Genomic DNA, 22,954 nt, shown 5'->3' with positions numbered 1-22,954 from the left:
GTTTCCTTTTCAATTCTTCTAGTCCTTTGATTTCTGCTTCAACTAACTGCCCAACTAGCGTGTAGTCCGTAACCTATATCATTAAGATTCAGCTTTTTATTATTTTATTTTATTTTGCTGTAGGTTTTAGAATTGGACTCACCACTAGTATTAAGTAGAATAATAGAAATTTTAATTATATACTATATATACTAAGTAGAATAATATAATTTTTAACTATATAAGAAACGATCCTGTGATTCCAACTGTGATAATAGTTTGTCTACTCCTTTATTCGGCTGTCATCGTTGCTTCCGCTTTGCTGTCAATTGTTTCATCGTTGACGCTAGGTGCAATACCTTTGACGGTAGGTGCGTATACAACAAGGGGTCATGAAACATTTCTAAGGTGGTACAACGCTCCTCCTGCCTTTCTAAGGGGGGCTGCTCTAGATTAGCTTTGACAGCTACTTCTTCAACCGTTGACTTGTTGTCCTATTACTGTTTTGTTCCCTATTACTAGTGTAACTATAAACTCCTTAGGGGTTTAGCACGAGTTGGCGACGTGAGCAGAATTTATCATTGAATTGTGACTTCTGTCTGCGTATCATGGTGGATATTTCTGAATCCTACTCAAACACAATGGGTTTAGTCCATGGACCATGGTTAATGGGTATGGAAGCACATAATATTACCATCAGTCATTTTTGTCTGATTCACATTCGTTTCACATCATGGAGATCGTCTTTCTCTACACCTTTCTACACACCAATTATGACTGTTCGTTTTTAAATCCTTATTCGACACTTTCATCTTCCAGTTTTCTATAATGTTCCATTCTTAATGAATCTTCTTCGTGTTACTGTGATCCACCGATCGGGGCGACTACTATAGAAGAAAGTATAACAAATGTTAATATAATATAATCCGAACTGACTTCTACGAATCGAAATGCTACCTTCATTTTCAAAATTACCGATTTTCCATCGTCTCTGTCAAAACTGCTTTCATTTAATGCATCCTCATCTTAGCCGTAAACATCACCGATCGAGTCGAAAAAATGCCGTTGTTATGAGAATAATCAGCAGCAACAACCGAAATGAGATGAAGAGTGATCATCAACACCAACATTCAACACCACCATCATTCAATTTATCATCCTCATCTTATTTGTAGATATCATAGGCTGAGTAAGACTCGTTGCTCAAACGCTTCGAGTTCGCTCTATTCATGTCATTTCTCAATAGCTGGTGTTTCCAGCTGTATGTGTTCCCCAGGATGGTGTTCGCCATTCGTAGTTTTTTCCAGCACATGAAATATTAGCCGCAACAGCAACAACTGAAATGAGGTGGAGGTGAATTTTTGTGGTTCAAAAGTAATGTTAATAAAGACTTTCTGTACGAGCAAGTAATTTGACTTAGGCTTGATTATCTTGCTCGCTGAAAGAAAAATATCTTAGCATAACTTACAACATGGAACATAGTTGTAATTGTAACAGAAGATACTATTTGCGACTGTTTCTTCAAACAGCTAATACGTACTCGCCTTGTTATTTTGAGTGACAGTTCAGCGAAAGGGTGAAAAGGAAATCTATGCAGTGATACCATTTCACTCAGTACAAGGAATTATAGCTTAAACGATAGGCGGTGCTGCTTGAAGGGGACATGGCGGGGATACATTCCAGCACTTTTGTAGCACTTTCCGTCGCTCGGCCGACACTGTGCTTATAACCGCTCGAAAATATAGGAAACTGGGTTTCCAAATGTTTCCGAAGTTCTCGCATCTAAAGTAAGGGTGGCGTAACTCACAAATATAAAGCAGTGACGCTAAAATTCGATGGAAATATCAAATAGCCGCTTTGTTGACATAGGGCTATAAATTTATTTTATTTAATTCGCTCGTTTATCGCTTCGGATGTTAATTTAGATTGCATCGAAATAAAAAAAAGTACCTTTTTATTAAAAAGTTTTGGTGGGCCTCAAATGAGCCATGGGCCATGGTAAATCCATGATTATTTTTCCCTCACGATAATAAAACACTGACTATGTATCGCAAGCGTTATTCTTTTTCTTGGTTTGTTTGGCTATAACAATTATCGTGGTGGTTTTTTTTCCAGTTGATCATTGCCAATTATATGTTTGTTCCCTTATTCCACATTTAGAATCATTGGGTTAAATGTAACCATTCCCAACTACATTAAGCAACGCATAAAAACAACAATGTGTGTGAGTGATGTTTTGCTTTGGCCATATCAATTAGTTGTTATGTTTCCAGTATCCATACACACGTAGCAGTGTCTATTCTCTGCATTTTCAATTCCAGGCACCGACTGACATATGACTGATTTGCAGTGGCATATTAAAATAATCTCTCGCAGATGTACTAGTTGTTAGGTATTGACGGTGCTTCTCTGCATTCCAATGGACAGAAAAAATGCATGTAAAATATAATACTTCCAATTTTCATCAAGTTAAACCTTGTCTAGAGGATTGAAAACATCAAGAGAATTTCGATTGATATGCAATCATCAGTTCTGTCCGAAGCACAAACAGTTATTAATGTTACCGTTCCATAGAAACCTGACCTGTTTTCTGATTTGTCACTATTTTTGAAAGACGAAGTTCTACGTCAAAAAGAATTCAAAACGGGTGATTGATGGTGTGATAATAATGAATAACACAATATTTTCGCGAGGAATGGTTTCACTTCACCCACGAATTTCCACAAATTTTCTGGGACTAATAGCAAACCAAAATACAATCAGCATATCTAACTCACAAAGAGTGAAACGAAGCTTCCCAAGGCTATGACCATTTTTCTTCGAATCAAAATCGGTGGTGGCTAGGCGGCAGGAGAGCTGTGATTCTGCGGAATTTCCAATATCCGCCAACACGACGGATCCATCTAAACATAATCACTTCATTACCATAGAGCCTTTTTTCGGAGAGGTCACCATCCGCTCCGCTAGAAGAGCTGTGGCTTCACGAGATGTGTATGTCTCCCAAAGTTGTTTTCCGGTTGCGAACATCGATGCACGGAATGGAGAAGGCAATAGCCATCCGAAGCAGAGAGACGGATATTGCATTTTCTCTGTTGGTTTATTTTAAAATTAATTCTATCAAGCGTCGACTAAAACAGTTGGGGGTGTTTCTATGTTCGATGTTATCCTTCCTCACAAAATTATCTACTGGCCATGTGAGTGGAATTTTCTTGGAGCAACCGAAAATAAATGGTGAGCCATAGCACAGCACGTCAGCTGTCCAGTTGTGGGACTTTCAATAAAATATGAATTCATTTCGTATTGACCGCAACGGGAAAATGCGATTATACGTGGGAACGGGAATGTTCCACGCTCGATGATGGAAATTCTCCTGATCCTGTGAATTGAGAAATGGGATGCGGTATATCGGCATTGAGGAAATGTCAAACGGAAATTTTAAATTTATTTTGTACACAATCAATTTATTGCACTTTAGTTGAAATGATAAATTGTTTCTGATACGGTGGATTAATGATGTACAGAGCTCTCGCAGTTGCATATCATATATTTTCGTCAGCTTACGATGCAGCATTTGTGATTGATGCAACCCATCCTATTGCTATTTTTTGTGTGAAAAATCCAGCTGAAATATTGTCAATAACCCGCTTTCCTGACAAGCAAAGGCTCATTATTACCCACTTGTGTTGAAGCAAATGCGACTCAAGTGTAACCTATTTCCCATATTGCAATCAAATTGGCTAGATGATTTGATGTTTATTTTTCCTGTTTTCGTAACATTGCAAAAGTGTACACACACGGGATAACGTTGAATCGTTGCGTGCAGAAGAACGCTGCTGCAAGTGAACTGTGCAAACGGAAGGGAATCAATAACAGAATTAATATTTTTGAGGAAATCTCGTCCAGCATCACATCCGAGTGGGTCGCACATCGTACTACGTGGTATACCATTCCATTGCCAACCATTGCCGGTATGTAGACGATTCTATCCAGTATTGACAATAGGGAGGAAATTCTGAATTAGTGCATATTCTGTTTTACTTGTATGCACTGGCGTTGTTGGTTGAAGGAAAGTGAGTGTAATCAGCTGCCGTCTGAAATATTTTATGAAATATGTGCAAAGTTTGGTATCAAAGTTGGTAGTTTATGACTTGGAGTCATGAAACAAATCTTCTTCATATGGAAAGTTGAATATTTAAATTTGTTTTTTTCTTATTTTGCAGAAAACGACGAGTATTACGCCTCGGTAGTGATGAGAGATCACGGTGCAGCTCAGGATGGAATCCATTTTAACAGACTGAAATACTCCGACCCTGAGACGCTTATGCGTCATCTCTATTACAGTTGCTTCAAACGGAACTCGAACAAATCGCTAGAGCAAGGTACGTATTTTACAAATGGTTTATTTAGATAAATTGTTGAAAGAACATGTCACAGGAGGCTCATTGCTTTCCATTACTTTTACCATATTCCGCGAATCTCGTTGATGTTCACAGAGTTTTACACACAATTTTTTTTTTCGCTGTATTACTGTATTCATTATCCGTCGCTACACTCAAACTAGCGTTGCCAGAAAACATTTTGTTTTCGGCAGAAAAAAATGCTTTTTTTGTGTCCTGAAGTGTCAAGTGAGCAAAAAAAAAACATCTGTCTCGAATGCTTCAAAGTGTTTGTATGTATGTGAGCAGACATCTCTTTCTTTTGACATAGGACTATGTCTTTGATTTCTATATTGGGGGGTCACTCTACGAAAAATGTAACGATTTATTAAGAGTTCTCAAACGCATATTACTCAAAATGGTTATTGCGACATATGTTGTGTTATATATCATTAGACAGGAAATTTATCCAGAATTGTTTTTGCTTGAAACATAAACAGTGAATATAGTAAAAAAAAGCTAACAATTTGACGATTTAATTGGGTATGTTTTCTTTCGATTGCAATATCCACTCGTTCCTCCCCGACGCAACGAGCAATCTTTTTGCCTGAATTCGGGCGTTAGCTCATGATGTGGGTTGATGCATAAAATGAATTATTCTTCATTTATCGATAAAAGGCATTAATTTTATATTATATTGTATGTTGTCCAATCAATTTGTGCTCAATTCATGTTTTTATCGTGTAGGTCTCACTACTAATAATTTGTGTAATTGTGGTCCAGAATGTCATAATATCGAGTATGTTGTTTGGTTATGTGAAATGCAATAAATGAATTTCAATGGCTGCTGATTTAGAAGATCGAAAGGGTATACCCACGTAAATCAGATTATGATAGTTTAAGTAGTCGCGATTTTACAGGGCTATAAAGTTATTACAAACAATGTTCCGGACAACGTGGTAACGAAGGAGATAATGCTATTTATATCTATAATATATTTTTGTAGTCATAGATTGATTTGACTCAAGCTTATATTTATGTACGTCTTAACTTTTTTTTTTCTTTATTATAGTGACTTTCAACACATTTCGGCATTTCCATTTTTGGAAGAATGTCGGGAGTGAGAATTGAACTCGTGATCTCTGCGTGAGAGGTATGGATGTTACCACTACGCCAGATCGCCTCCCGAAACGTCTTAACTATTTAGACTTGTGTTTAAAAATGATACATGATGACTCTTTGTCTTCTTCTGCATGATTGAATAAACAGAAGGAAAGGGTAGTAATGGCTTTAATGGTATTTTTGTGTACATTTTTGAACAGAATGCGGTACCGAATTCTACCACGTTATGTCACCTAACCCGTTGAAAGGATACAAGTACATACAGGAAACTATTTTTCCAGAGCATCCATTTGATGTATGAAAAGAGATAAAAATACAGATTTTGAACAATGAAAAACTCAATTTAAATGCAATTACTACACACAATCACAGTCCTATGTCAAGATCCCGTCCGTGCCCCTAGGCTCAGACCCATCAATGCAAGGCTGCTTTACACCTAGGTAGTGCGGACTGAATCAAAACGGCTGTCAAAAAAGATCCAACAATCAGGAGTGTTATTTTTCTTATGATGATCAACACAATAAAAAAAAATTATTATCAAAGGCAAAATTAATTGAATTTATAAAATGAGCGAACTAAATTTTTCCTTCAATTGTTTAATTAACCACTGCATCTCTGAAAGAGCATCTCATATTGCAAGGTACAGAACCTGACAGAATATCAACAACCTCCAAAAACGAATACAACATTTTGATGTTTTGAATTTAGATATAGGATAGGATTTTGCATGGCTTTTTGATGCTTTCGGAATTCTACAACAAGATTCTACGATGTTGTCAGAATATGGATTAGGATATTCCCGAATGAAATCCGCGTAATTATGATCCGCTAGAATCATACTTGGCTGGGGTGCGAGATTTTCAAAAAGTTACCCTATAGAAAATGTTTACCACCTCTAAAAAATATCCTATGCCAAATATCAGCTCAATCGGACTTACGGGAGAGTGGCGCAGAACGGTTGAAGTTTGAGTTTTTTGAAAATCGAAAATCACCCAAGGGGGATTAAAGGAAATCGGGGTTTTCGAAAAAAAAAATGTGATGCCAAATGTCTTAAAATTGCATGAAACTAGTGTCATCTCGAAAAAATAATTTGTTATCAAAAATCGACACTCTGGGACTTTTTTTCGAGGTTTTGTTTCGGAGTACGAGACGAAAAATATGGTTTTGGGTACCAATAAAAATAATTATCTCGATTTTTCATTCAGAACTTGTTGCGAAATGTTGATTAGCACGATAATATACCCTAGGCAAAATATAAGCTCATTCGAACTTCATTTATTAGTGTTGCAGACGTTAAAATTTGAGTTTTTTGAAAACCGAAAAATCGCCGGAAATCGGGGTTTTGAAAAAATGTTTTTGATGCCAAATATCTTAAAATTGCATGACACATCGAGATTTACAGTTATCTAAAAATTTTTTTTTGTTAAAAATCGACTTTCCAGACGGAAAAACGACCAAGTGCAGAAAAACAATTTTTTTTCGGGATAACAGTAAATCTCGACGAGTAATGCAATTTGAACACATGAAGAACCAACAAATGTTTTTGAAAACCCCGATTTTCGGTGATCTTTCGTTTTTAAAAAAAAATCCAATTTTTACATCTGTGACACTAATAAATTAAGTTCGAATGAGATAATATTTTGCAAAGGGTATATTATCGTGCAAATCAACATTTTGCATCAAGTTCCGAATGAAAAATCGAGATAATTATTTTTATTGGTACCCAAAACCATTCGTTTCGTCTCGTATTCCGAAAAAAAACAAAGTCCCAGAGTGTCGATTTTTGACAAAAAAATTTTTTTCCGAGATGACACTAGATCTCGACATTTCATGCAATTTTAAAACATTTGGCATCAACTTTTTTTTTTCAAAAACCCCGAATTCCTTCACTCCCCCCTTGGGAGATTTTTCGATTTTCAAAAAAATCAAACTTTGACCGTTTTGCGCCACTCTCCCTTGAGTCCGATTGGGCTGATATTTGGCATAGGGTGTTTTTTGGATGTGGTGAAAATTGTCCCATCTGCGTGATGCTCGTTCAGGAACGGCAGCTGGATTTTATCGAAGTACTCTTCTCGATAGATTTGTTGGTTGATTGCCAGACCGCTCGGCTTAAACCAAGGCTTTGAAATGCCCCGGTCGGAAATGGCGATGTACAACATAACCTTTTTTTCAAACTTGTGCTTGAACTTGTATTTCACTTCAGGCGGTGTGGATGACTTGTCGCTGGAGTAGTAATTATCATTTCCTGGAATATGCGTTTTGTACAGCGGAAAATAGCTTTCGTCGTCCAGAACGAAAGACGTTCCGCGGAATTTTTTGGTCATCTACCGACACTGTGTTTTAACTGTCTCAATCTGCTCCTCCGTGTATTCCGGCGACCTCGTCTTCTTCCTGCAGACGATTCCTTTCATCTTGAGGGTCCGATGGATCAATACGTGGGAGCAGCCATATTTCCGACCGGCGTCACGCAGGCTGGTTGCGTTCTTGTTGTCAAACAGCTTCTTTAACGATGTCTTCCTCTGCTTCGTCATTATCGTCACCGGACGACCACTTCCGACCTTCCGCTCTACGTTCAGGGAACCCAGGATACGATATACCGTACTGACAGGTACATTTTCTTCCTTAAAATGTGCCACCGTGAACTTTTTTCCTTGCTGGAAATGCGTTTCGTAGAACCGTACAATGCGTTCGCGGAGCACGTGCTGTTTCGACGCCATCTTTGCTTTGACTAAATTCAAACTAGCAAAACCAAACACGCCTACTGTTTCTAGGGAGCCCAAAGAGCAATTTTTTTGGAGAAAGAAAATTTTACGCTCTTTATTTGAGTTACTGAGAGGTATTGAAAAAAATCTCATTTTTTATTTAATACCCGTTATTTCCCTAGCTCGTTTACACTTTACTCACAGGTGTTTGGTGCAGTGTGTCTGGGCCCGCCGTTGACTCCTCTGGTCGCTGCTGCGGTTCCTGTCCTGGACGTCGTTCTGGATTTGGGTCTGCTGCTTACCGGAATATCCGGTGCGGTTGACTTCAGGTTATGTGGGTTCTGCTTTACGGGTTCATGGATTCTGCTTCACGAGTTTGTTGCGATCTCTATACCAGGATGTGGGTTCACTGCAGTATCCTACTCTGTTCTGTCCGGGTAGTATCCGGGTTCAATCCGGGAGCTCACCTGCTCGGTCGGATGCCAGCGCAACAGGAGCACGGACGACGACACAGATAAAATGATCTATCGTCACTAGATGATGTGGGTGGGTTTAGTTTCGCCTCACCATTTGTAGCGCTATTCGATGTTCGCGCAACTTCCTATAGATGGACGTTCTGTCCTTATAAATCCGTATTACAAAAACTTCCACTTTACAAGTTGAGGTTGAATAAAAACTCTTTTCGTGAGCGCGTCTGGTCTTGTTCCGGTGGCTCAAGCAAGTGCCCGAGTCAATCATGGCGAAACTTCGAGGAGCCCGCTGAGTCACATTCGGGTCGAGTCATCATGCATCTCGTACAGTCGTATCAACCGTTGCGATGAATATGTGTGTTGTATTGTGTTGTGTGGGCTGTGTATAACACCTAAGTTGGTGTTGTATGTATCTCTGCCTTATGCCGTCTTCCTAAGATCTAGATAACTTTTTTAAATTTATTTATTATTTTTATTTATTATATTTATGTTTTTTATCAATTTTATATATTTGTATATGTGTCCTGTCTAGCTATGGGTGTGTTCCACCGTTTTTGAATGAAAAATGCAATTTATTTATAACCGTGGGAGGAGACCAAGCCTCAAACAATCCGAGCAAACAGGTGACCTATCACAAGACATCAGAAAACAACTCGGAATCGTGCAGTCAACGGTGAGTCGTGTGATTAAACGTTACTACGAAACTCTGACCATCGAACGGAAGGAGAAATGCGGTTAGAATGGATGTCCTATTTGTGATCAGGATCACAAGCGTGTCGTGAAAGCGTTTGAGCGGAATCCCAATCCTTCGGTAAGGGATGTGGTCAAAATATTGAATCTGACCAGGTCTTTCGTTCAGAGAGTCAAGGACCGGGAGGGACTGTAAATAATGTACATAAAATAAATTGTAAATAAAAACAAAAAAAATATCTACAAAGAGCAGCTCGACGGCGCCAGTGGTTGTATGGTTAGCGTAACAGCCTCACAATCCGATCGGCCTGGGTTCAATCCCAGCTGGCGTCGTTGGGATTTTCTGAGGCGAAAAATCTCTGGTTACGTCTTCCTTCGGAGCGGAAGTAAAAGAAGTTGGCCCGGCTCATGAGTTGTTGAGTCTGATAGGTAGGAACAGGTGGAGTCGCCTCCCTGATGTCGGTGATTGGCACTAAAGTGGCGGAAATAGGCCGACGAAAAATAAGCGAAGATAAAAAAAAAAAAAAAAAAAAAAAAAAAAAGAGCAGCTCGATGTAAATTTTCGTCAGCAGATAATAAGGTTCTCATTGTTATCGATTTATTTTTTGGGACATTTTTCGTTACGTGAATACTCTACCATCACTTCTTTTCTAATCTATCGAATCAGCGGTGAAGTTTTCTCATTTTTACTCCAGAAATATTGACGAAAATAAAATACTAATCAAGTCGAGTAAGACGGACACTCCACCGACAAAATACAAACATTTAGTTTTGAAAACAATTTGATTATCTCCTCCTTCTTTTATTAAGAGTTGTCCACTAACTACGTTTGCGATTGCAACCAGATATCATGGACGAATCAGCAGAGGGATTTTTATAAACGTAATCCCAAATTGTCATTCCGAATACCTGTAGCTATTTTAGACATGAAAAATTGAAAAAAATTACAAGCACTTCTAGGTGATTTTAGTCTAGCCTTTTTATTAGATTTTTTTAGGACATATTTGAAGACATCCAAAACTTATCGAGTACATAAACTTGAATTTCCAGTTAGTGTCCATCTTTCCCACCCCAGGTGTCCACCTTCCCCGCCAAGTGTCCGTCTTTCTCGACTCAATCTTTTTTTTTTCAAAGATGCCGGACACATTAATTTTTTAAAATTTCTGCCTCAAAGATAAACTTTATTATGAAAAGAGACATAGACTATTGATTTGTGGTGAGATAGCTATATGTTTTTTGTGAATTTCAGGAAAAAAATCAACTTTTACTAAGAGTGTCCGTTAGGGTGGCAGCGAAAATGGTCATGTAAAATTTCAAAAACCGACCATATACATTTTGTTTATTGGCCCAAAAAAATTATCTGTGCAAAGTTTCAGCTCGATCGGACATGATTTAGGGGTGCCTCAAATCGCTCAAAATTTTGATTTTTTGATCCTCGAAAAACTCGAAAATAAAGGAAATTTAGAAAATCGTTTTTTTTTCGATGCCAAGTTACTTAAAAATGCATGAAACGTCGAGATCTGGTGTTATCACGAAAAAAAAATTTTTGGCCGAAAATCGACTTTTTGGGAAATCAAAACTTTGAGTGCTTTGAGGCACCCTTAAATCATGTCCGATTGAGCTGAAATTTTGCACAGGTCATTTTTTTGGACCAATAAACAAAATGTACATGGTCGGTTCTTTAAATTTGATAATTATTTTTTTCCATACTTTCATTGCCTCTCAGGTTATGTCCCAAAAGGTCGATTTTCGGCCAAAAATGCTTTATCTAGATGACACCAGATCTCGACGTTTCATGCATTTTTAAGACATTTGGTACCGAAAAACAGGAAGATTTTCGAGGATCAAAAAATCAAAACTTTGAGCGCTTTGAGGCACCCCTAAATCATGTCCGATCGAGCTGAAACTTTGCACAGATCTTTTTTTTGTCAATAAACAAAATGTACATGATCGGTTTTTGAAATTCGATGATGAAATTTTTCCCATACATCCATTGCCACCCTAGTGTCCGTCTTTACCACCCTTCCCCTACATGCTCCAAATCGTGACGAACGGTAAAATACGGTGGGCCCGGACACTGTACACCCAGATGCTGACGAAGCCTCATTGTCTCATCATGGATGGATAGATGATGAGACTTTCGCCAAGGCGTACTTCCGGCAGCTAAAGGGTGTGTCACATCAAATTGCATCACGGAAAAAACGCTGTAGAAATTTAATTTTTAGGAATTATATCTTCAGCTTTCGCTTATAATCAGATAACAGTGTATAGATCACGTTGGCCATGCTTCACTGTCAATTTTTCGTAAATTTGGAAAAATGTCGTCGAACGAAAAAGAGCGTCGTGAATTAATCCTGCGCACTCATTTCGAGAATCCGGAGTTGTCACATCGGGACATCGGTAAGATGCTGGGAATCGTCCAATCCACGGTCAGCAGTGTACTAAAACGATACTTCGAGAACCTAACCATCGACCGGAAGGTGAAGAACGGCAAAAATGGATGCTCCGTCAGTGAAAAAGATCACAAGCGCGTAGTTAAGCAGTTTAGACGTGATCCGAGAAGTTCGGTCCGGGATGTCGCCAATAAGCTGAATTTGTCAAGTTCATTCGTCCAGCGGACCAAGCAGCGGGAGGGCCTGCGTACATACAAGGTTCAGAAGGCTCCTAACCGCGACGAAAGGCAAAACATGGTGGGGAAGACGCGAGCCCGGAAGCTGTACACCGAAATGCTGACGAAGCCGCATTGCCTGGTAATGGACGACGAAACCTACGTCAAAGCGGACTTTCGTCAGCTGCCGGACCTGTTGTTCTTCTCCGCAGAGGACAAATTCAGCGTTCCGGAGGAGATTCGCAAGCAGAAACTATATATATATATATAAGTTTGCCAAAAAGTACATGGTGTGGCAAGCGATCTGCTCTTGCGGAAAGCGAAGCGCCCCCTTCGTGATGACCGGCACGGTAAACGGGCAGGTTTACCTTAAGGAGTGCCTACAGAAGCGCTTACTACCACTATTGAAGCAGCACGAGGGCCCGACCATCTTCTGGCCGGATCTCGCATCGTGCCACTATTCAAAGGACGTGTTGGAGTGGTACGAAGCCAACGGGGTCACCTTCGTGCCAAAGGAAATGAACCCGCCCAACGCGCCGGAGCTTCGCCCAATAGAGAAATATTGGGCGATTATGAAGCAGGCCCTCCGGAAGAACCCAAAAGTTTTCAAATCGGAGGCGGACTTCAAGAGAAAATGGATTTCTGTACAAAAAAGAAATACAACCTGACGTTGTACAGAATCTTATGGACGGGGTAAAGAGGAAGGTGCGAGCATACGGGCTTGGGCTCGAAGTATGAATAAAATGAAAATGCCAAAAGTTGTTTAATAGTTTTTATTTTACTGTCTAAAATTTTCAAAAGGAACGGTCTACTGGGCGAATTTCTACAGCGTTTTTTCCGTGATGCAATTTGATGTGACACACCCTTTACTGTTCTTCACCGCGCAGCACAAGTTTAATGTTCCGGAGGAACTAAGGAAGCATAAACTTTTAAAGTTTACCAATAAATACCTGATTTGGCAAGCGATCTGCTCATGTGGCAAACGGAGTGCGTCGTTCGTGACTAGCGGGACTGTAAATGGGCAGATCTATCTTAAGGAGTGTGTACAGAAGCGTCTGCTTCCTCTGTTGAAGCAACACGAGGGTCCTACGATCTTCTCGGATTTAACTTCGTGCCACTGTTCATAGGATTTTCTGGAGTGGTACGAAGCCAACGGGGTCACTTTCGTACCCAAGGACTATTAAGAAGTGGATACTACGGAAGAATCCCAAGGAGGTCAAATCTGAGGAAAAGATGATGAAAAAGTGGGTTTCCGTAAGGAGAAGAAGAAGAAGCTGCAGCCAGATGTTGTACAGAACCTTATGAGTGGAGTTAAGTGTGAGGTGCGAGCATACGATTATGGTATTGAAGTTGAATGAAATAAATATGCCAAAAGATTACTAATGGGTTAAATTTTTTTGTCTGAAAGTTTGAAAAGGATCGGTCAACTAGGTAATTATCTATAGCGTTTTTTTCTGTGATGGAATTTGATGTGGGACATCCTTTAGTCAACTGTGAAAAAATATTTTAGTTTTTCTATGTTAACTTTACCACAAACCAAAATAGAAGCGGGAGGTAGAAACAAAAAAAATATATATTGTCAAAAACAGAATATCTGAGAGATAATTAACTCACCGTATTGCGTTTGGGTAGCCCACAATAGAAATATTTTCTCTTAAGATGTGCTTACTTCACTGGATTATATCGAATCCCCCAAGTGAGTCCGGCTTTCGAAGTTCAACATTCAACTGTTAGTATATCATCTCAACCCCATGGTATTAGTCGGATGGCTTCATTTTCATCCCATAGTTCGAGAGAAGTTCAACAGAAAACTTTACATTGTCTGCTAGCGAAGCACGGCACTTTCGCATTCCATCGGGTAAAAGGGGCGCTACTAGCCTCCAGTGATTCTGAATAAAAATGAAAAGTATTTCTTTCGAAGAATCATCAGTACCCGATCCAATCAAAATGCGAGGAGAGATGAGAAAGTTTTTCTCGGAGACATCCATCTGAGAATGAATCGGTTCTGTTTGACTTTGACACATTTGAGCTTAACCTGATTCAATTGCAAGCCACCACCGATGGGTGGGTGGCTGTTTGAGGTCGGAAGCACATATATGTTAGAATGGTATTCTATCTTGGGAGTTTGTCAGTAGGACGAAAGTTATCCTCTGTTTGTCATCTCGCTCAGTATTTTCCAGTGCAAATGCCAGTGGTTGGCACCGTATTTTTCAACGACAGCAATTCCGTTGAGTGGATGGGAATTTGGAAAAACAAGATAAGATATATGACTTTAGGAAATTGTCCTTCTCGTTGCAACTTGAGATAAACACCCGTCGGCACCATTTTGATGAGCTGTACAATTAAAACAGCTTTACTGGCAAGATCTAATTAACTAGCGAAAACAACTCATCATTGTACACGAATCATTGGAGTCAGCACTGTTTTCAAATGTTACTATTTTGGTTTATTCTATCGGCGATTGGAATAGCCCTTCAGTGAACACAATTAACAAATTCATCAAAGTGCAATAATCATATTTAAACCGAAATTACGGTCGACTAAGTTCTTGCATATTAAGGCGTGACAATCCTATTTCCTGTATTGCAGTGGCCTCCGCGGATGAAAGCCGCAATCCGGATCAATATCAACAACAGCTGCAGCTGTTCTGCCCGCGACGTTTCGATGGATGGATATGCTGGGATCCACAGCCGGCCGGAACGGTTGCCGAAAACAATTGTCCAAACTTCGTCCTAGGATTCGATTCCCGCCGGATGGCATACAAGGTGTAAGTACAACATTTAACTCTAGAAAGCAATTGTTTTCCACCGAAATGCGTTGCCACCGCCCTTCAGCGTCGATATTTTCCATCGCACGCAGATGTCATGCCAATGGTTCCTGGTTTGCTCATCCCGAGTCGGGCAGGGAGTGGTCCAACTATACCAATTGCATCGATATGGACGATATGAAGGTAGGTTAGTTAAAGCATCATCATCATCCCGGATGATGTATTGCGTATATGTGAAGCTTTATTGGCCTCATTCGGTCCAGAATGTGTCGTTCCGACATTACCGCTGGAATTGAATTAGAATGGGTTTACAAGCAGTCCCACAAGCGGGCATCTGGGATTGAGCGGTGGAGTTGGGGCAAAGTTTAGTTTTGAAAATTTATCTTTCTGTTGTAGAGCGGAAATTGCTCGGCAGGATATGGCTCCGATGAAAATAATTATAAACTACTAACGAGTGGGTTGTGCTTGTTGTTTGTTTTCCATTATAGTGTTTGACTTTTGTTAATGTAGAACTCATAGTATTCCCTATCATTACGATGGAATCTAGTTTACATTAGGATATATGTGTTATTTCAATTTCAAACAGCTACCGGGTAATCTCGAAACAACAGATCCATTTTGAAATCATTTATCTCAATCAAATCTTTTATCTCTCGCAGATAATTTTGAAGTTATTATTATTATTGGGATAGTTACAAATACATGGAACTGATTTTCCCAGAAAATTAATGAAGCTGTAGGAAATTTATGGTTTCAGTTCCGAGGATTCATAATACGAAGAACGCAAACTAGTTTTCTTCTTTTGAGAACCGTACGGAACCATTATTCAACCTGTCAATTAATCTCACCGTTTTTTTCAACCTTTCGACGGTGCACAAAAAGTGCTATAAAAACGACAAGAAAATAATAGTGTTCCGTTGGAATAGAGTTAGTGGATGCAGTGGATTTTCCTTTCCGTTACCATTCATCTCCTGGAATTCGTTTAATTTTCACACTTCAATGTCAAAGTGTGAGAAATGATGCCCTTTCACTGCTTGGCTATAATTTAACAATTCAAATGTATTTTACATGAATTCTAACTAACGAAGCGACTCCATTTGAGCGATAATTGGGCACACCTCAGTGGGTGCATTGGCATCCTAATTGGTGTTCGGTACAATTGTGCAAATCAAACGTAACAATAGCGCTTTGGTTTTCGCTGCGTTCGACGAATTTTGGTTGCCCAGCATCCACCGCTCGCTATGGATAGTTCCATTCAGTTTAGAATCTATTTGATCTTGTATGTTTTGGTTTCACTTTTGTAGCTTTGATGTGCCTTTTTTGCGTTACCGTTAATTGAACCAATTGTACGATAATTATATTCGGCAAGTTGAATTGGATGATATTTTAAAATGTCAATTATTTCTGTATATTTATTTCCTTCTTCTTCGAACAACGCCAGCTGCGTCGTCTTGTGAATGATCTCTTCATCGGTGGCTACACCATCTCGTTCATCACGCTCGCCGTGTCCTTGTGCGTATTTTTCAGCTTTAGGTAAGTTTTCAATCGATCGCATACCTTATTCCAGATAGCATTCCGGCTAGAATTGTCAGACTCGTTATTGTTACACGCTTATTTGGTGCTTCGGCTGTGCGTCTGCTTCGCAGCATAACTTCAAGCGGAGCACCGATTCGATGGAAAAACTTGTTACGAGGCGCGAATCATTTCAGCTTTTTGTTCTCTGCTTCAACGGAAAAGCTACGGAACACTGAATACCTCTCGTTCAACATATGAAGATAAAGTTTCATTTATTACAATTTGCGAATGGTATGGCGCCATTTCTTGTATAATGCATACCTTCGAAATATTTATGGTGTTGTTGAAAACTTTGTATTTATTCAATTCAGTTGTTGTGCCAACGAAAAAATCAACATTCTCACGATTCTCCTTCCCGTTTTGTCATGAATTTTTACATTTTATCTACAATGTTGAATGAGCAGTTCAGGGATAGTTCATTTTGATTTTGGGAAAAAAGTACACCAAAAAATAGATTGTCTGTTTGCTGCCTACCCACAAGATGTCGAAACAGATCATAAATGTAGTATAGAGGGTAATCAAACAGCAATTCCATGAAAAAGAATCTACTGAAAAATAATCATGCTCGGGTTTCGCTCAGCCTTCCTATATTTATTGCTTTTTGAAAAACTCTAGACTCGTATTTTACAATTTCGCCCTCAGGTTTCATCATTTAGAACTATGACAGTTTTAAAAATCGTCAATACATTCATTTTTTAAAAATTGTTGTTTTTGGACAGCTATAGCTGTTTGAACTTTATATTTTTTTTTTTCGAATGATAAAGCGTGAACTATTTGCTTGCATGCACGGAAATTACGATAACCTTCTAGCATATGGATTCTACCGATGGTATCTTGGTTAGAGTTGTGCTTTTTGCAATGTCGTAGTCCGAGAGTCCCGGGTTCCCCATAATTATTCTCAATACACTTAACCCTTGATCAGCGTCAAGCCTAACATGCCGGGGGCTCGGGGGTTCCTCCGACATGCACTGTGGTCGCGCGTATTCTAGATCTTGCCACTCAGAATGCGTTCAAGACGTGTTATTTGGCATAGAGATCTCAACTCAAGTACTAACGAAAATTACGCAAGAAATACTACGTTGGGACGGCGAAGTTCCTCTAGGAACGTTAGTGCTGTTTAAGAAGAAGAAGACCCTTAGCCACAGCTTCCGATCGTAAGTTTCATTACGACGCGTCATCTGATCCATCCGAACAACAGTTGTGCGTTCACGGGAACGTTTCAGCACGTTTTTCACGGTCGATTTCGCGGTTTCAGTACTTGGCCACGCCAAAATCAAATTTCTTCTCTTAGCTTCTATCACGCACAACTTCTTCAAATCAGAATGGTTTATAGTTTACGGTTTACGGTTTACAGAAATGTTTAGCGTCGAAGAATACAGGTTTTCCAAAAAAATTGCTGTCAAAAGATTTCAATGACGCCTACTACGACCGCTGCTATAAAGTGATTCCGGATTCTAAATATTTCAAGCTTTATTGATAATTATGGCGATGGGATCATATTAAGGACGGATTTCATGCCAATTCGTTTTAGTAGTTGGCAGCACCATCTGAAATAGCAGTGAAATGTTGTGGGTGTGAAGACATCGGTCAATTCATCTTTGCATACTTGAAATGTTTGAAAAATAATTAGACTACTTTTTGAAAAGGGCCAAATTCTTTTCTTTTTTTTTAAATTTATTCAAACTCAAAAACTCTACTACAGTGAAAGCTCTCTATACCGACATCGTAAGGGATCGTCGTTATAGAGAAATGTCGCTATAAAAAACTGTCGCTATACAGCAATTCCAAATGAAATCGTCCTAAAAATGCAGATTTTCAAAATTTGTATTTTTGATTCCAATAAAAGTGTGTATTCCGTTTGGGTTGGAGGAAATATGAGTTTTTCACAGCAATTGGGAATTTTTTGACTCAAGCGTAATTTTTGAAAAGGGCGTATCGATTTGAGTAAGAGAAATCTTTGATAATTTAAATCTCAAAAATTATGAAAAAAATGTACACTGAGAAGAAAAATTAGTACTCTTTCTTTTATTTATAAAATAAACAAACAATTTGCAATATCCAAAATATATATATTTTTTTAATTTTTTCATACAAAATGTAAATGTATGTAAGCAATCATTCTTAGCCACAAATTATGAATTCTGATGTGATTTAAAACAAAAAAGGTTATTATCAATCTCCTTCTAAATGCAACCATTCTCGAATTTTTTAAATAATATTTCTAATTTATAATCTTTTTTATACTAAATAATCTCTTTTAACATGTTTGTCGTGTTATACCGTCATGTTCATGAAATTTTATGAATTTTGTTATAATTTCCAACAATTTTTTTGATTGATTGAAGTTTGTCTTAAGATGAAAAAGATTTTTTAGTTTCGCTACGTTTTGTATTAGCCCACATGTCTTCGAATGTTTCGTAACGTAACTCCTAAACATATGTCTTTACCATAACGATGTATTTGGAAAAGTTGTTGGAAATTATAAGCGAATTCATAAAATTTCATGAATATGATGGTACAACACGACAAACATATTTAAAGGGCCTATTTACTATTAAAAAGACAATAAATTACAAATATTTTTTTAAATATCTCGAGAATGGCTACATTTAGAAGGAGATTGATGATAACCTTTTTTGTTCTAAATAACATCAGGATTCATTATTTGTGATTAGAAATGACTGCTAACATACAAAAACTCGAAGTTTCGAAAATTCCTAAAAATTTGATGTTCCACAAAGTTTGTCAAAAATAGTTTTACCATCTTGGGCCCATATTTTAAATTTTCTACATGACTTCTATTTTATACGAAAAAATAAAAAAAAAATATAAAAAAATTCATATTTTTTTATATCGCAAATTAAAATTTTATTTTGTAAATAAAAAAAAGTACTAATTTTTCTTCTCAGTGTATATTTTTTTCAAATTAAGCCAACAATACTCTATAACTCTTTCTAACACACTATTTCGGTACGACTCATAGTTTTTGAGATATAAATATCAAAGATTTCTCTTACTCACATCGATACGCCCTATTCAAAAGTTACGCTTGAGTCAAAAAATTCCCAATTGATGTGGAAAACTCATATTTCCTCTAACCCAAACGGAATACACACTTTCATTCGAATCAAAAATACTCATGTTTTGTCATTTGTCGATTTCATTTGGAATTACTCTATAGAGAATTCGGATGTCGTTATAAAAAGAGAAACGCTCAAGTCCCTGCGAAACAAATCAATGATATTTATAACAAAGAAAACTGACTGAAATAATTGAAACAAATCGTTAACCAATAGACACAACATTCAGCCCCCAAAAATTTGTCCCGTAACAAAGTTTTCTTTAAATAAAAAAAAAATTGAACAGCTGTGCTTTGGTAATTCTTTTTTAGTTAATATGCCAGCATAAACCGTTTGGAAAGCATCTTCTAGCTGGTTTTGAGAGCCCATTCCTTTTTACGAATTTTTGAAGCCATCCGTCGCTGGCTTTGAATGATTTTTGCTCTAGTTTCGCAGTTTTTAATTCTAATTAAATCTTTCAATTATATCCAATTTATTTTTTAGGGTCAAAGATTTTCTTGTCTTTGAATTTATTTTGGACTGGAATTTAGATTGGAACAAATTATAGTTCAAACTGTTGCGTGAGTATGAATTTAAAAGCTTGCCATGTAACAATTGGGCGGACAATACTTTTCGTTTTAGGTTCAATGCAAATACTTTATTTTCTCAATGACGGGATTCTGGTACAACAATTTATTTGTTTCAATAAGCTTTCCCTATCTCTTATCAGCTTACAGGTTTCCTATTTGTGTGTATTGTGAAAGCTGAGCTGAATTCGTGTTGAATTCAGATGTCTCGAAACTGAACAAAGATAGGGAAACTGACATCATTCTTTTTTTGCCTCGCTCTATCACTGTTTTGGCGGAATGAATTTTATTAGCGCCAGAACCATTTTGAGTAAACGTGATTCACAACAGCTAATCCGTATTGTATTCCTTTTTATCCACACGGTATTGTTTAGTTAGTTTCCCACTGCGCACCACGAGAGCTTCAGAGCGATCATGTCTCTTTCGAGAGTTTTTTTTTTGGTTGCCTTTCGTTATACGGAATGGTACAGCTTATTATGTGCAGCAGGGTTTTGAATACACTGAAGTCGCTTTTTACGCAGTTTTATTTTACGCGGCTTTTTTTACGCGGTTTTTGGAATTTACGCTGTTTTTTTTCGCGGTTTTTGGAAATTACGCGGTTTTTTTACGCGGATTTCGGAATTTACGCGGATTTCGAAATTTACGCGATTTTTTTTACGCGGCATGCATTAACATCGTAAAATTCATATGTTAATTGATGTGACTTTTAGCGAAATAATTTAGTGTTGTATTACTGATTAGTAGCTGAAAAATACTAGAAGATACAGATAGCAGGATTGTAGCATGCAAAAAAAAACAAGTAATCAGTTGTTAGAATATGGGTTACATTTTAAACTAATAATTTACTGTTTGTTAGATTTTTACACAGATTTTCAAAATTACCCGGTTTATTTTTACGCGGATTTTGGAATTTACTCGATTTTGTTTTACGCGGCACGTATCCCCTGCGTGAAAAGCGATTCCAGTGTATATGAAAATTTACCGTCAGCAGAATCACGTCTGAATATATGTTCAGGTTGAGTGATGTTTTTTTTTTTTGGCAGACTTATCTCACTTCTTAACTAGGCGAACCTAGCCAGAATTTTCACCTGCCCCCGGGCTTCTGAATGCCAAAGGGGGACTAGGCTCTGCGGAATGCACGTATCTGCATGCTCGTGCTGTTTTAGTCCTGATCGAGGAATTGTCGGACAATCGCGCAGGTGCTAAGGATGACCGACTTTTGGATGCCGGCCAATTCCTTCTCGATGTTCAACACCTTTAGCGCTTCCAGAAGTGTCTTCGGGATAATTCCAGTTCCAGAGAGAACGACTGGAACAATTCTTGGGACCTCCCTTAGCCCCCACAGTTCCTTGAGCTCCACGGCCAATGGTCGGTACTTGCAGATTTTGCGACCGTGGGTCTCCTCCAGATTCTGGTTCAGTGGAATAGCGACATCGATGATGGTGACTTTGCGGTCGCTCTTGTCGTAAACCATTATATCTGGGCGGTTGTGGTGGATCGAGAGGTCGGTCAGAACAGTGCGATCCCAGTACAGCTTGAAACGGTCATTTTCCAGGACAGGTGCAGGCAGGTACCGGTAGTTTGGTACGTTGTCTTCCAGTAGAGCACATTGGAGCGCCAGTTGTCGATGAACAATACGGGCCACGTTGTTGTGGCGCTCGGTGTAGGCTGCGTTGGCCAAAACGGGACAGCCTCCCATAATGTGCTCTATGTTTTCACCTGGTTGATGGCACATCCGGCAAATGTCATCAACGTCTTGATGCCAGACGTACCGCCTGCAGTTTCTCGTCGGCATTATCCTGTCCTGGATGGCTATCATGTCGGCTTCTACTACTGAAGAGAGTTCACCACGCGTTAGCCACAGATTAGATGCGGCCTTGTCGACGTGTGGCCGGTCCAGTTGATGGGGGTGGGCACCATGCACTGCCTTCTGCTTCCAAGCTGCAATCTTCTCCTCCACTGTCTGCAGATTGCAGTTGAGTTGGTACTCCGCTTGCGCCAAGTGCAGAGCGCTGTATCCTCTGTCGGCGGCGCAGACAGCCCGGTATAGCGCGTTTTGGTTGGCGCGTTCTGCGAAGTACTCGCGCAGTTGTCGTACCTGGGCAACACACAGTGCAGATATGTCGACTATTCCAAGTCCCCCTTCTTTGCGTGGCAGTGAAACTCTCTCCAGTGCCGATTGAGGATGGTGCATTCCGGCCTTTTTAAATGCTTTCCTCATCCTCCTCTCAAGGTCCTCTAGGTCAGTTTTGCTCCATTTGACTACACCAAAACTGAAGGTCAGCAGGGGAACCGCGAATGTGTTGATCGCGCGTACCTTGTTCCCCGCGTTGAGGAAAGTCCTCAGGACACAGTTCACTCGACTCAAGAACTTGTCTCGCAGCTCCGTCTTGATGTCGGAGTGGCGAATCCCGGTGAGCTGTCGGAATCCAAGATATTTATAGGATTCGCCACGAACCATGTCTCTTATGAACTCGCCGTCATAGACCTCGTAACCTCCGGATTCGGTAAGCTGCCCTTTCAGCAGATGGACACAGTGGCACTTGTCAAGGCCGAACTCAATGCAGATGTCCCTGCTTATGTCTTCGACAACCCGGATAGCTACACCTATACGCTGACGTGAATCAGCGTAGACCTTGAGATCATCCATGTAGAAGGTATGGGTCACATCTTCGTGGGCGCCGTCGCCATACCTTATTTTATAGCCATGACCGTTTCTATTGAGCGTCCTACTGAGGGGGTTCAATGCCAGACAAAACCAAAGCGGGCTGAAAGAGTCGCCTTGGAATATCCCCCTCTTTATCTGCAGCGTTCTAGACTGCAACACATTTTCCCTATCACTAAGGTGCAGAGACGTGCTCCACTGCCTCATCGCATGCTGCAGGAACCTAACGACGACGGGATCAATTTTGTAGAGCTCCAATACCCGGACGAGAAACGAGTGAGGTATGGAGTCATAAGCCTTCCTGTAATCGATGTAGGCCATACTTAGGTTCCGCTGGTTATATACCGCCTGGCC

At 39.3% G+C, this 22,954-nt stretch overlaps 1 protein-coding gene across 3 annotated transcripts in view; it reads left to right on the top strand.

Moving 5' to 3' along the window:
* The window catches only part of LOC129779352 (calcitonin gene-related peptide type 1 receptor), a 90,961-nt gene that overhangs the window by 28,715 nt on the left and 39,292 nt on the right, over positions 1 to 22,954 (top strand). For all 3 annotated transcript variants that reach the window (XM_055786764.1, XM_055786765.1, XM_055786763.1), the window contains exons 2-5: positions 4,200 to 4,358; positions 14,537 to 14,714; positions 14,807 to 14,897; positions 16,156 to 16,247. In XM_055786764.1, the coding sequence (XP_055642739.1) occupies positions 4,200 to 4,358; positions 14,537 to 14,714; positions 14,807 to 14,897; positions 16,156 to 16,247 (520 nt within the window). The remainder of the gene's footprint in view (positions 1 to 4,199; positions 4,359 to 14,536; positions 14,715 to 14,806; positions 14,898 to 16,155; positions 16,248 to 22,954) is intronic.

The sequence above is a fragment of the Toxorhynchites rutilus genome, chromosome 3, assembly GCF_029784135.1.
Source record: "Toxorhynchites rutilus septentrionalis strain SRP chromosome 3, ASM2978413v1, whole genome shotgun sequence".
NCBI lineage: Eukaryota > Metazoa > Arthropoda > Insecta > Diptera > Culicidae > Toxorhynchites > Toxorhynchites rutilus.
Note: the sequence above shows the minus strand (reverse complement) of the source record. Positions and strands in the feature narration are given on the sequence as shown.